Here is a 13686-nt window from a genome sequence, read left to right as displayed (position 1 = left end):
AATCATGATTATAATATAAGAAATTATGATTATATTTCTACGGGAAGAGTGTAGTCTTACTTTAGCTGGATAAAACTGTCTGGGGATAGCAGAGTAAAACACATATCAATGTGATTAGACAACTGTGAGATTGATTGTCTATATTCCCTCTGTCAGTCGGTCTACCGGTCATTCACTCCTTCCTCTATGAGAAAGGCTTTTTATCACTTAAGCTGAATGAAATCGTTCGGCAGTACCAGGAATAAAATAGCAATCAGCGTGATTCAATCATGCAGGGTTCGCCTCTGACTGTATGTCTGTCTGACTTTCTGTTTTACGGAGGAGCATCTTGTCTAAGCTGGTTATTATCATCTGGGGTTAGCTAGACTAAATTAGCAAACATGTTGACTCTTAAATGGCGTATGTTTGTGCGCCATTGTGTCTGTTTATTCGATATTCCTTATGGAAGTTGCGTATTTTCATCTTGGCTTAAATAGCTGTCTGACGGAATTATAATAAACAATCTTCAGTAACTAAAGACGGATGTTTATATTTGTTAGTTTTTCAGGTTATCTTCTAATCTGACTGTATTTTACCCACCAAGAACCAATAGCATGACACATCCTTCCTATTTACCCCTTCCATTTTCTTCTCCCTCTCATATGTATTTCTATGTGAAATGAGCAACTATCAATATACTAACGTAAAGTTCATGTCTTGTGCTAATGTCTGGAGGAGTGTGATCATGGGTCCTTTGATCTCAACCTCTTCTCCAGTTACCGTCACAGTCGAATGAGGGAGATATTCTTCCTCAGCAACCACCAACGTTGGCCTCTCCAGGAATCTGGAGGAGAGAATTCATGAACCAATACTCGTTATAGGTTAAAATTCTGTAATCAGCAGTATTAAACTGGCAAATTTATCTTCTCTTCTGTATATTCAAAAACACTAATCTGCAGACAAAATAAGCATCATAGACTATTGAAGACCTTAGGACCTCAAAGAACCAATCTCCCCTCATCAGAAGCCCGTCAGTCAGTTAATTATACTGCAGTCCTTATGTTCCATCAAGACGTGTAGGACAGTGAGTTAAATATTAACGTTATCATCCTGTTACTGAATATCTATCTATCTATCCATCTCTCTCTCTCTCTCTCTCTCTCTCTCTCTCTCTCTATATATATATATATATATTGCTCAGAATTATTTGGATACCTCTAATGCCACCGCTTGATGCAACCAGTGTAATACTCAGAGATTTTTTTGCCGCTGTCCACCAGTGTAATATCGAAAATTTTTGGATACACCGCTGCCCATCAGGATAAGAACGAAAATTTTGATACGCCACCAATATGACGGTGATCATTAGTCATCAGCGTAATGGTCAGAATATAGATACATCGTGTGGAACACCGAGAATTTTAGAGATTATAGAGAAATAGGGTAGCGTGATCTTATTTGAGAATATATGGCTTTATGAGAAATGAGGTAGCGTGATCTTATAAGAAAGGGAGCGAATAGTTAGATATTAGCACATCTTGCTGGCCACTCAACCTCGTCTGTACCACTTCTTGGAGGATAACAAATTCAAACTCAAAATGACTTAAGATTTACAATGTATTAAGAACTGAGATACAGATTACTCTTCAAACTGGGAATGATACCAACAAAATATAATGAGGATCTTTATCAACAGAAATATGAATCTTTTCAAACTGAATATTGAAAGAATACTGTTACACTTTTCAGAAATATGAATCTTCACGAACTAATTTAATATTCAGTAATGAGGATTTACAGTATAACTCCAGAAATATGTATCTTTACACACTAGATTAATTCCGAGAATACTGATACGCATGGATATAGTCCCGTGGTCTCTGATGGACTCTTCGGGAAGGAATCTAAAGATTATCTCCAAAAAATATTCTCTAAGACTAAATACACTGTTATTGAAGAATCTTATGTAAACTAGACACAATAATCAAAAGGACCAGTAATTACATGGACAGTAATCAAATGGACAAATGGACCAACCGATATTCACTTTGATTCCATGAACTAAAGGGAGAGGGGTGATTTCGTGTTAAAGGTTAGGCTGCGGCTAGAGTGCTCGATCCTTGGGATGCGAGCCATGGCCCTCCATAATTTTCGTCTGCAACGATAAGAAGAGGGACAGCGATCTGGCAGTTGGTGCTGTTCCCTGCCTTTTTATAAGCATCACAGACAGTATTTGGGAATCAGCTAAAACTTTAACTGATTTCTTTATACGTTATCGATTCTCTAGGATCTTCAAAGATACAAAAGATACGTTTGCACTCAGCATACGTAGAAAAGTGACTTACTATGTTGAAATTTTTGTAATAAGTGTACAGGAACTTTAATCATAATGAAGCCAAATTAATTAGGAAATCGAACAGTTTTATTACCCATGTCGGTTACATGCCTACGTGACTGTAAACAGGACTCAGTAACATGAATTTCGCGCTTCACAAATAACAATCTTCAATATTCTTATTGCAGTCAACTCTCAATCACCATTGCATATTTCAAAAGTGGAAATCTATCAACTTCGGCAGGTAAATTTCTAGATCAGAATATAAAGGAAGACATTCGCGATTTTCAATCTCTTATTAATATTTCTGCGGTTATACGTCTTTGTTGAAAATCGGCTGGTTCACTATGCATAATCACTAATCATATTCACATTAATACTCTACTTAGCACTATCAATAGCAGAATCATGTTCAGATTATGAATACCAACTAAGAGTAGAATTAAATGTAGAATTTAACGGTTAAATCATGAGCTATACTTACAAAACTTAAGCTTATAATAACTTACATTAATACTTAAAATTATGGCGCTACACACACACACACACACACATATATATATATATATATATATATATATATATATATATATATATATATATGAGCGATTGGTGAAAAAGATAACTAGATCTGATGTGAGAGGTGTAAGACTGAGAGGAAGACCACGAATAGGATGGATGGACAGTGTGAAGAGAGCGCTGGATGTGAGAGGGATGTCTGTTGAGCAAGGAAGAGTGGCTGTGCGTGACAGAAATAAATGGAGAGAAATTGTGAATGAATAAGTGATGACGCAGCCCTGAGGGGATATTCTCCCGCTTTTGGTCTGATCAGCTAGTCAGGTCAGGTGCGGGTAAGGGGATGGGTCTGTTATGATGTGGCAGGGGTAAACCAGTTCTGCTGTCGGGCCCTGCTGTGGATGTCACTGATTGCATTGCGCAGTTGACCCTTGTGCGTTGTGATGCAGTGAGGATCTGTCCGTTCTCCCCTTTGGGGCTAAGATGCGAATAAATGTGTTTGAATGGATGAGTAAATGGAGAGTGAGTCGTCCTGTCTCGGCTACCTCCCTTTCCTTGGGGGAAGCAGCCTAGGTATATAGATAGATAGATAGAGTTTTCGTTTTCGTCTTTCAAGGCTCCAACATGCTTGCATGCGTCGGCCTTGGTCACCTAATGGCGGCCGTTCATGCTGCACGATCTACTGCAGCCTCTCTGTTCAGTCCCTTAACCCTGAGGTCACACTTAATGAGCTCGTCCCATGTCTTTCTCGGTCTACCCCTTATAACCCCACCCCCAATATTAACACTTCTCACCTTCTGCACCCAATTATCATCCCCCATCCTCTCCACATGCCCAAACCATCTCAATCTACCTCTCCTCATCACAACATCAATACACTCCAGTCCCATCCTACCTCTCAACTCTTCCATCGTACACCCAGCCCCCCTGGACCTTGCACGCAGGGATGCACTGCACATCCACCTAATCATTGTCATTTCTGTACGTGTGAGTCTGCGAATATCCTCCTCCTTTACTGACCAAGTCTCACTACCATACAGCATTACATTCCTAACACATGCTGCATACAAAGGCCCCTTAGCACGTAGGGGAGAGGCCTCTCAATGTCAGAGGAGGCAACAACTCCCTGAACTTCTTCTAACCACTTCTCGCCCTTGCCACAGAGCTAGCTCCAGCCCCACCTCTAGCACCAACATGTCTCCCAAATAACAAATCTCTTCCACACTCTCAAGAGACTGACTAGCAAGTTCAATCCTTTCACGCCTGACAATCTTCACCTTCTCTCCCTGACATGCTGTACACATAAAATCAGCATTATCTAGCAGTCTACCTTTGATACCACTACATCTCTTGTGCACCCATTTATCACAAACGTTGCACAAGATGAAATTACTTCCCACGCCCTTGTGGCATTATCATCACTTTTGTTTTATCTGCACTTACCCTTAAGCCCTTGTGCCCAATACCATCTCTCCACTTCCTGAATCTTTCCTCCTCCTCCCTTCCGTTCTCTGCAATCTACACCAAATCATCAGCATACATCTCCCACGGGAGTCCGTTTCTGAAGTCACGTGAGAGGGCTTCAAGATCCATGATAAACAACGTGGGACTCAAAACTGACCTCTGATGCACACCAACGTTCACGGAAAACTCATCACTCAAATGTCCATTCACTCTCACCTGGGTGCAAGTACCCACATACATGGCCAAAACTACCCTAACCAGCCTCTCCTCCAACCCAAGCTTTCTCATGGTCCACTTCACCACCTCTCTAGGGACTCTGTCAGAGGCCTTTTCCAAATCAACAATGACAAAATACAGATCTCTTTTCTTCCCAATATATTTTTCCTGAAGCTGACGAACAATGAATATAGCATTAGTGGTCCCCCTGCCTGGCATAAACCCAAACTGCATCTCATCAATATTCACTCATTCTCTATTCATACCTTCTAGAACTCTCTCCATTACCTTCGTTATCTGAACTAAAAGCTTTATACCTCTAAAATTTCCTCTTTCCAGGGCATCACCCATTCCTTTATACACATTTACAATTACACTCTTCAACCAATCATCTGGGACAACACACTCATACATAATCATATTTATCAGGTCAGTGACTAACCTTATCCCTATATCTCCTGAGGCCTTCAACATTTCGGCAGTCAACCCAGACCCACTTGCTGCCTTCCCCACCTGCATCCTGCCTATTGCCTCACTCACAGTAGCAGCTTCAATCAAAGGCCAAGGGCCAAACACTGGATCTGCTGGTTCCAAACCTTCCCTGTCCCAGTCAAACTCCTCATTCAACAACCGGCTATAATGCTCTCTCCATGCATCTTTATTATATATATATATATATATATATATATATATATATATATATATATATATATATATATATATATATATATATATATATATTGTTACGGAACAGAGAAAGATAATGTACACATTAAGTGAGAATACTAAGAGTCACTACTGTCCCGTAAAGTTCCAGGTTCAAAACAAAAGAGTTAGGTAAAATTACAAGTTAAAGTTTAATGCTTAAACTAACAACAAAACATTCAGGACTCATAAGGATAATGTAATGGCAAAAAACAGGTTAAATATATGGTTAACTGCAATAGCCTCTATTAACACAAAATTAGCAAGAGTAAATTTATCTAAGTCAGCCCTGATAAAATGAAAATACACTGGGTAATGCTCAGTTAATGCAAGATAAATTATTACAGATACAAAATATTATCAAAAATGACGGACAAAAAGAACCCCTACATAAATCACAAAAAAAAAACTCACTAGGCCTAAGAATTAACCCTATGCTACACAGCACAAGAAAAAAATGCAATAACAGTTATACTCAAGTTACACACAGTTGCTAGATGTTTGGAGACTTCCTGAACACTCACAAAAATAACTGTACAGGGGAGGACAGAGATGTGAATAAAATGAGGAGTAGATCTAAGTGGCAATGATCCAGAGACTGAGCTCATTATATAGGGGCCGGCAGAGCTTGATACAACTTGTAAGAAGGACGCGCAAATGAAGCTATGGGGACAAAGAGTTGACAATCCCGCTCTAAACAACAGAGAGGACGACTTACTCTACTATAACGGTAGAAGGGGGGGACTGAGGCAGAACACGCTCGTGATCAAACATGCAGCACACTGTACGTTAGAATTACACAAAGGATGATGAAATCATAGGCTATGTAACACCTCCCCACAAAGAAAAAAGAAATTTACAAAGGAAATTTCTTATCACTCTAAAACAATCTGTCTAAAGTCTAGATAAGCAATCTACAATGACATTTTCTTTCCCCTTGACATGTTGTATGTCTAATGAATACTCCTGAAGAAGTAGACTCCATCTTGTCAATCTCTGATTTTTATCTTTAAACTTACTAAGGAATTTCAGTGGGTTATGATCGGTATAAATGACTATGGGGTCAAAACCAGAACACAAATAAAATGAAAAATGCTGTAAACCCAAAATCAAGGCCAAAAGCTCTTTCTCAATAGTTGAGTAGTTCTTTTGAGGTGGAGTGAACTTCTTGCTGTAATAAGATACAGGGTGTTCAATACCCTGATCATCCTCTTGCAGCAAAACAGCCCCAGCTCCTGTATCACTTGCATCAACAGCCATCTTAAAAGGCTTAGCAAAATTTGGAGCAGTGAGCACTGGCTGACTTAGTAGGATAGCTTTAAGTTTGTTGAAAGAGGATTCACAGTTATCAGTCCAGACAAATTTAACTCCCTTTTTCAGTAGGTCTGTAAGTGGTGATACAAGAATAGAAAAGTTAAGAACAAATCTCCTGTAATAACCTACCATTCCCAAAAATCTTTGTAGCTCTTTCCTACTTTTAGGTCTGGGAAGATCACTTATAACCTGAGCCTTAGCTCCTGGTGGTGCAACATGTCCATCACCAATTACGTACCCAAGGTACTGAACTTTAGCTTGACCAAACTCACACTTTGATAAATTAGCTACAAGATTAGCCTGAACCAAATGCTCAAGAAATTTACTGACATGGCATAGGTGATCTTTCCAGTTGTCACTGAAGATTAATACATCATCAATATAAACAACACACCCTGCCAAACCCTCTGTTACAACATTCATGAGCTTCTGAAATGTGGCTGGTGCATTCTTCATGCCATATGGCATTACAGAACATGCAAAAGTCTTTCCTAGTGTTACAAAACATGAGATCTCCCTAGCACGTTCAGTCATAGGTACTTGCCAGTATCCCTTTAACAAATCAAACTTACTTATGTACCTAGCCTTTCCGATCTTGTCTATGCAATCTTCCACACGAGGGAGAGGGTAAGTGTCTGTTTTAGTTATCTGATTAACACGTCTGTAGTCAATGCAAAGCCGCTGTGACCCACCTGGCTTAGGGACCAGAGTGACAGGAGAACTCCACTCGCTCTGACAGGGCTCAATCATCTTGTGGTCCAACAGGTAGCCAAGCTCCTTCTGGATGAGAGGAACTTTCACTGGGTTCACACGGTAAGGAGGCAGTTTAATTGGCTTTGCGTCTCCAACATCAACATTATGCATCAACACAGTGGTTCTTCCTGGAGTGGCACGGAACACTTGCGGGTACTCCTGCAGTAATGCCGAAAACTCCTGCCTTTCCTTGGGAGGTAGATGAGAAAGCTTAGGTTGGAGATCATTCATGATATCAGGATTCTTCCCCAAACTATCACTCAGGCTCATACTGCATGGGAGAGCTTCACTTGCAGACTCGGGTGGAACAGCTACAGTGCAGACTGGATTATTTTCGTCCCGCCTGTGATATAACTTTAGCATGTTGATGTGACAAAGTTGCTTGTTCTTTCTACGATCCGGTGTGGCGATGACATAGTTGACATCACTGAGTTTCTTCTCCACGAAATAAGGACCACTAAACTTGGCTTGAAGAGGTTGCCCATGCACTGGTAGCAGAATCAAAACCTGATCTCCTGGCTGAAAGTGGCATAACCTGGACTTCTTATCATACCAAGTCTTCATCTTCTCCTGAGCAGCTCCTAAATTCTCTTGCGCCAGTTGTAAAGCAGTGGACAGCCGTTCTTTGAACTTCATCACATACTCCAGCAGGTTGATGTCATCTTCCTCCGACAGCCAGCATTCCTTGAGTAGCTTAAGGGGTCCTCTTACTTCATGGCCAAACAGTTGTTCAAAAGGTGAGAAGCCCAGTGATTCATTTGGAGATTCTCTTGCGGCAAACACAACGAATGGAAGACCTTTATCCCAGTCTTTCTGATGTTCCAAACAGTATTTCTTGAGCATCGATTTGAGTGTTTGATGATATCTCTCCAACGCTCCTTGGGTCTGGGGATGGTAAGCTGAAGACGTGATCTGGGTGATGCCCAACTCTTACAGAGACTGCTTGAAAACGTTTGACATGAAATTACTTCCCCGGTCTGACTGTACCTCCTTGGGCAGACCAAACTTTGTGAAGAACCCTAGCATTTCCTTAACCACGTTCTTTGCTGAGATATTTCTAAGTGGAATGGCTTCAGGATAACGGGTAGCCATATCAATCAGGGTCAACACATAAGAAAATCTTGAAGAAGTCTTAGGAAGAGGGCCCACAATATCCACCAACACACGGGTGAATGGCGCCTCAAAAGGAGGAATGGGAACTAGAGGTGCAACCTTTTCGGTCTGATTACACTTCCCCACAACTTGACAGGTGTGACAAGACTTACAATACCAGGAAACATCCCTGAAGATACCTGGCCAGTAGAAGTGTTTCAAAATGCGTGCCACAGTCTTCCTCACTCCAAGGTGTCCTGCCAAACTGGAATCATGAGCCACTCTAATGATATCCTGCCTACAAACACGAGGGATGACAACTTGATGTACAACCTCCCATTCACAGTCGGCTGATGCTGTTGAGGGTCTTCACTTCCTCATAAGTACTCCTGACTTTACATAATAACAAGTAGAAGCACCGGCTGACTCTTCTTCACTGTAAGCAGAGTTAGCTAGACCTTTCAACTCAGGGTCAGCAACCTGCAACTCAACCAACTCTTGACGAGACAAATTATCAACACTACGGGGTACTGCCTCATCTGGTGAGTGGTCCAAATTAGCAAGAAAAGTGTCAGCTAGGATAACATCATCATCATCATTATCCTCTAAATCACCAGTAACTTTAGACTTAGCCCTAGTGACAGCACATGCAGGGAACACATCAGGGACATCACAATCCTGGGATGCAGCCACTGGCTCACTAGACAACTGAGGAGCTGGACACACTTGACTTCCACCAATATCATTTCCAAGTAAGAAAGTTACACCTGACATTGGGAGTGTCTCAACCAACCCAACCATAACGGAACCATTAACAAAACCAGACTCTAAATTCACTCTGCACAGAGGGACAGAGAAGTAATTATTCCCTACACTTGTAAGATTACAGTTTCAATAGAGGAATTAACATTAGAGCCTAGAACACTGGTCAGCATAAGGGATTGGCAAGCACCTGTATCACGATATATTTTAACTGATTTCCTGTCATTACTGTCCAGAGGACTGACAAAACCATCAGACAGGAAATTAGCACATGAACTCTTGAGAGTGTCACCCACGTTACTGCTCAAAAGAGGAGCTCCATCATGAGAATTTAAGTTACCCCTCAAAGCAGGTTCAGTTAACTCAGTTAAAGAATTCTGGGAACTCTCAAGAGTGGACACTAGACCAATTGACTGAATATTTAAAGACTTCTTTTTGTTCACATCACGCTGTCTCCTGAAACATTTCTCCGTAGTATGACCAAGCTTACTACAATAAGTACATTTATTTTTCTGAAATCTAGAGGTGAAGCTGGTATTTACTTCCTGAGAAACATCATCTTTATTCTTTTTCCTGTTACCTGTACTCTGAGTAGAGGCAACGTACTTACTCTCAGCTTTCCTTTTTTCTCTAGAATATCTCTTGTGAGTGAGAACATATTCATCAGCTAAAACTGCAGCATCAGACAAATTATCTATTCTTTTCTCATCAAGATATAGGCTTACATCTTTATAAATACACCTCTTGAAGTCCTCCAGCAAAATCATCTGCTTAAATTTACCAAAATCAGAATCCACATTCTTAGAACTTAACCACTGCTCTAACAGATCTTCTTTGATTTTTGCATACTCAACATGGGATTGCTTATCTTGCTTATAGGTTGTCCTAAATTTTACTCTATAGGCTTCAGGAACAAGCTCATAGGCCTTAAGAATCAAGCTCTTAACTACATCATAATTATCACATTGATCCTGAGGCAAAGATGCATAAGTTACTTGAGCTTTACCGGTGAGAACAGTTTGAAGGAGTACTGGCCAATACTCCTTGGGCCAATTAAAACCTGTAGCTACCCTCTCAAACAACTGAAAATACTTTGTTAAATCAGATTCATTAAAAGGAGGGACAAGTTTAACATTTTTAGCCACATCAAAATCATCAGAGCTAGATGATCCAGTTCCACCTTGTTTCATGCAATACTCATGGTCTGCCTGAATCCTAGCAAGTTCAACTTGTGCCTGAAACTCAGCCTCCTTAGCATGAGCCTGAAACTCAGCCTCCTTAGCATTTGCCTGAAACTCAGCCTCTTGAATACGAGCTTTTGCCTGAAATTCAGCCTCCTTAGCACGAGCCTCCTGCAGGGCTAGCTGTAACTTAGCTAATTCAATCTGCGTTTGCTCATTTCGAGGAGTTACATTAAACAAGCTTTCATTAATCATGTCAACAATTTGATCTTTAGAATGATGAGAGCGAACAGCAATTCCCAGTTGTTGAGCAACAAGCTTAAGTTCATTCTTTGTTCTGTTTTCTACATCACACACTGTTTGCAAATTTGACAAAAAATCTTTGGCTTCATCAAGTGTAGTAATAGTAGACATCATGAATAAATCACAGTCACAAAATATCAAGCAATATCCTTATGATAATATCCTGAATATCCTGATGAGAGGTCGCCAAATTTATGTTACGGAACAGAGAAAGATAATGTACACATTAAGTGAGAATACTAAGAGTCACTACTGTCCCGTAAAGTTCCAGGTTCAAAACAAAAGAGTTAGGTAAAATTACAAGTTAAAGTTTAATGCTCAAACTAACAACAAAACATTCAGGACTCATAAGGATAATGTAATGGCAAAAAACAGGTTAAATATATGGTTAACTGCAATAGCCTCTATTAACGCGAAATTAGCAAGAGTAAATTTATCTAAGTCAGCCCTGATAAAATGAAAATACACTGGGTAATGCTCAGTTAATGCAAGATAAATTATTACAGATACAAAATATTATCAAAAATGACGGACAAAAAGAACCCCTACATAAATCACAAAAAAAAACTCACTAGGCCTAAGAATTAACCCTATGCTACACAGCACAAGAAAAAAATGCAATAACAGTTATACTCAAGTTACACACAGCTGCTAGATGTTTGGAGACTTCCTGAACATTCACAAAAATAACTGTACAGGGGAGGACAGAGATGTGAATAAAATGAGGAGTAGATCTAAGTGGCAATGATGCAGAGACTGAGCTCATTATATAGGGGCCGGCAGAGCTTGATACAACTTGTAAGAAGGATGTGCAAATGAAGCTATGGGGACAAAGAGTTGACAATCCCGCTCTAAACAACAGAAAAGACGACTTACTCTACTATAACGGTAGAAGGGGGGGACTGAGGCAGAACATGCTCATGATCAAACATGCAGCACACTGTACGTTAGAATTACACAAAGGATGATGAAATCATAGGCTATGTAACAATATATATATATATATATATATATATATATATATATATATATATATATATATATATATATATATATATATATATATATATATATATATATATATACACTCTATGTTCCAGTGGCCAGCAAATGAATTTTATGAAACTAAACCATATTTAATATTTCTAATCCATCTTATGTAAATTCACTTGTCAATCAGTAGGGTTAAATAATACCAGCGCATAGACTGATTTACTCTTTTGTTCCACCCATGTGATGTTCCTCAAGGAGGCCTCTGTGCAGTAACACTTCGGACCCAAAATAATTCTTAGCAACATGAGTCAACTGAAGAAGTAAATCACCATGCAACTACAGTGACTTGGAGAGGATCAAATTTACATCGTATGAGATAATAATTTATAGGTGTAGAAGCCCTTAAAATAGGGCTGAACTTTTCTCCAGGATGGGGAGAATGATGACCATTTTCAGTCAAATGATGATCATGTAAGCAGCCTTGATGAATCGTCAGACACCAAAACAGACGAGGGGGACATAACTCCTACATGGAAGGCTGTGACTCCGACGATGATGACAATGCTCCACCTCCTTCTCGTCGCAAGACTGCTTCACCAACAGCCAAAAGGAAGGTGGTGAAGCAATTATCTCTTTCTGTAAAGGTTGAGGAGGAGGCGAGCACGTTGCAGGAACACCACCAACAGGAACATGTCTAGAATTCCTCCTCCCTTTCCCCACCGTCAACACTCTGTCTGCCTCTCGGTCTTCATAGCTGGCTGGAAAAGTAATCGGAAAATGCGGCAACCTTTGGTAGGTGAAGAGGCAGCCGAGGCAGCAGTTTCAGGTACCAGCATCTCCTTCCTTCCCGCCCTACACCTGAACACCGACGACAGACTTCGTACCGAGGACCTTTACTTTCGACAAAAGTGACTGGTTTATGTACGACTAATAGTTCAATACTGAGTTACTTTTTCTTCGACCAGTACTGTACATGATGTCATACACACCAACAGAAACTAACAAGTTTTTCCATCAGATTATCGCCAGCAAAGGACAAGGGATATACAGGATACGTTTTTTTGGACTGACGTGACAGTGCCTTCGTTGTACGTGTTCTTGACGCTGACGATGTTGATGCTCTTGGTAAAGAAACCTGTGATTGTCAAATACTGGACGACTGATGTGCTAACATATCTTGATGTATTCAGCAAACACATGACTCTAAACATGTACCAGATCATCCTTTCTTTTCCTTCATTTCTCGGACAACACTACCACCGACCCTACAGACATTTTCCGAAAGATAAGGCCCATTTTTGGAGAACATCAAAGGCAAGATAAAGCGCTATTTTGGAGGTTTCCAAAAGGTGGCGATTGATGAGACGCTTATGTCATTCCGTGGTCGTATTACTTTCAGACAGTACATTCCATCCAGACGTCATCGTTTTGGCATAAAGGTATATGTATTCTGTGATTGCAAGACGGGTGTTGTCCTGGATATGATAATATACATTGAGGCAATGACCGATACTTCACATAACGATCGCGCTGGCGTTTCTAACGCAATGGTGAAGAATGATGGAAGACTGAGAATAAAGGTCAAATCCTTTACACCCGTAATTGGCATTACTCTCCAGACTTCCTGTTTACCAGGAACATTGGGCTCTGTGCCACAGTTTGGCCAAACCGCTGCGGCATGCCACCGTCCAGTACTAAGCAGGAGAGAGAGGCACTGTTGAGATGCAATGAAGCACGGATCTTCTTGTCCTGCATTGGCGTGACAAGAGTGATGTTCACATGTTCTCAACTGTGCACACATGCTCTCGTCTACACAAGGAAAATTGATTGTGCAACAGGACAATATAATTAGAAACCAGATGCTGCCACAGACTACAATCGCAAAATGTGCTTGATTGATAAGAGCAACATGCAGTTTGGTAGTGTGGAATGCATTCGCCGTTCTGTCAAGTGGTACAAGAAACTTTTTTTCCCACTTGGTAGACATGCATGTTCTGAAAGTACATCACTGGCTCACTGCTACTGCCAGAAATCCAGACAGACAATCTCTTTGACGAAGTTCATACATTATTT

The 13686-nt window shown here is 40.4% G+C and overlaps 1 protein-coding gene across 1 annotated transcript in view; it reads right to left on the bottom strand.

Moving 5' to 3' along the window:
• The window catches only part of LOC145397273 (putative glutamate receptor), a 48103-nt gene that overhangs the window by 24745 nt on the left and 9672 nt on the right, over positions 1 to 13686 (bottom strand). The window contains exon 5 of the mRNA XM_080270470.1: positions 683 to 823. Coding sequence (XP_080126596.1) covers positions 683 to 823 — 141 coding nt within the window. The remainder of the gene's footprint in view (positions 1 to 682; positions 824 to 13686) is intronic.

The sequence above is a fragment of the Coenobita brevimanus genome, chromosome 40, assembly GCF_032717465.1.
Source record: "Coenobita brevimanus isolate Jiangsu-jjx chromosome 40, ASM3271746v2, whole genome shotgun sequence".
Taxonomy (NCBI): domain Eukaryota; kingdom Metazoa; phylum Arthropoda; class Malacostraca; order Decapoda; family Coenobitidae; genus Coenobita; species Coenobita brevimanus.
The sequence above is the reverse complement of the archived record's forward strand: the minus strand, read 5'-3'. Positions and strand labels throughout refer to the sequence as shown.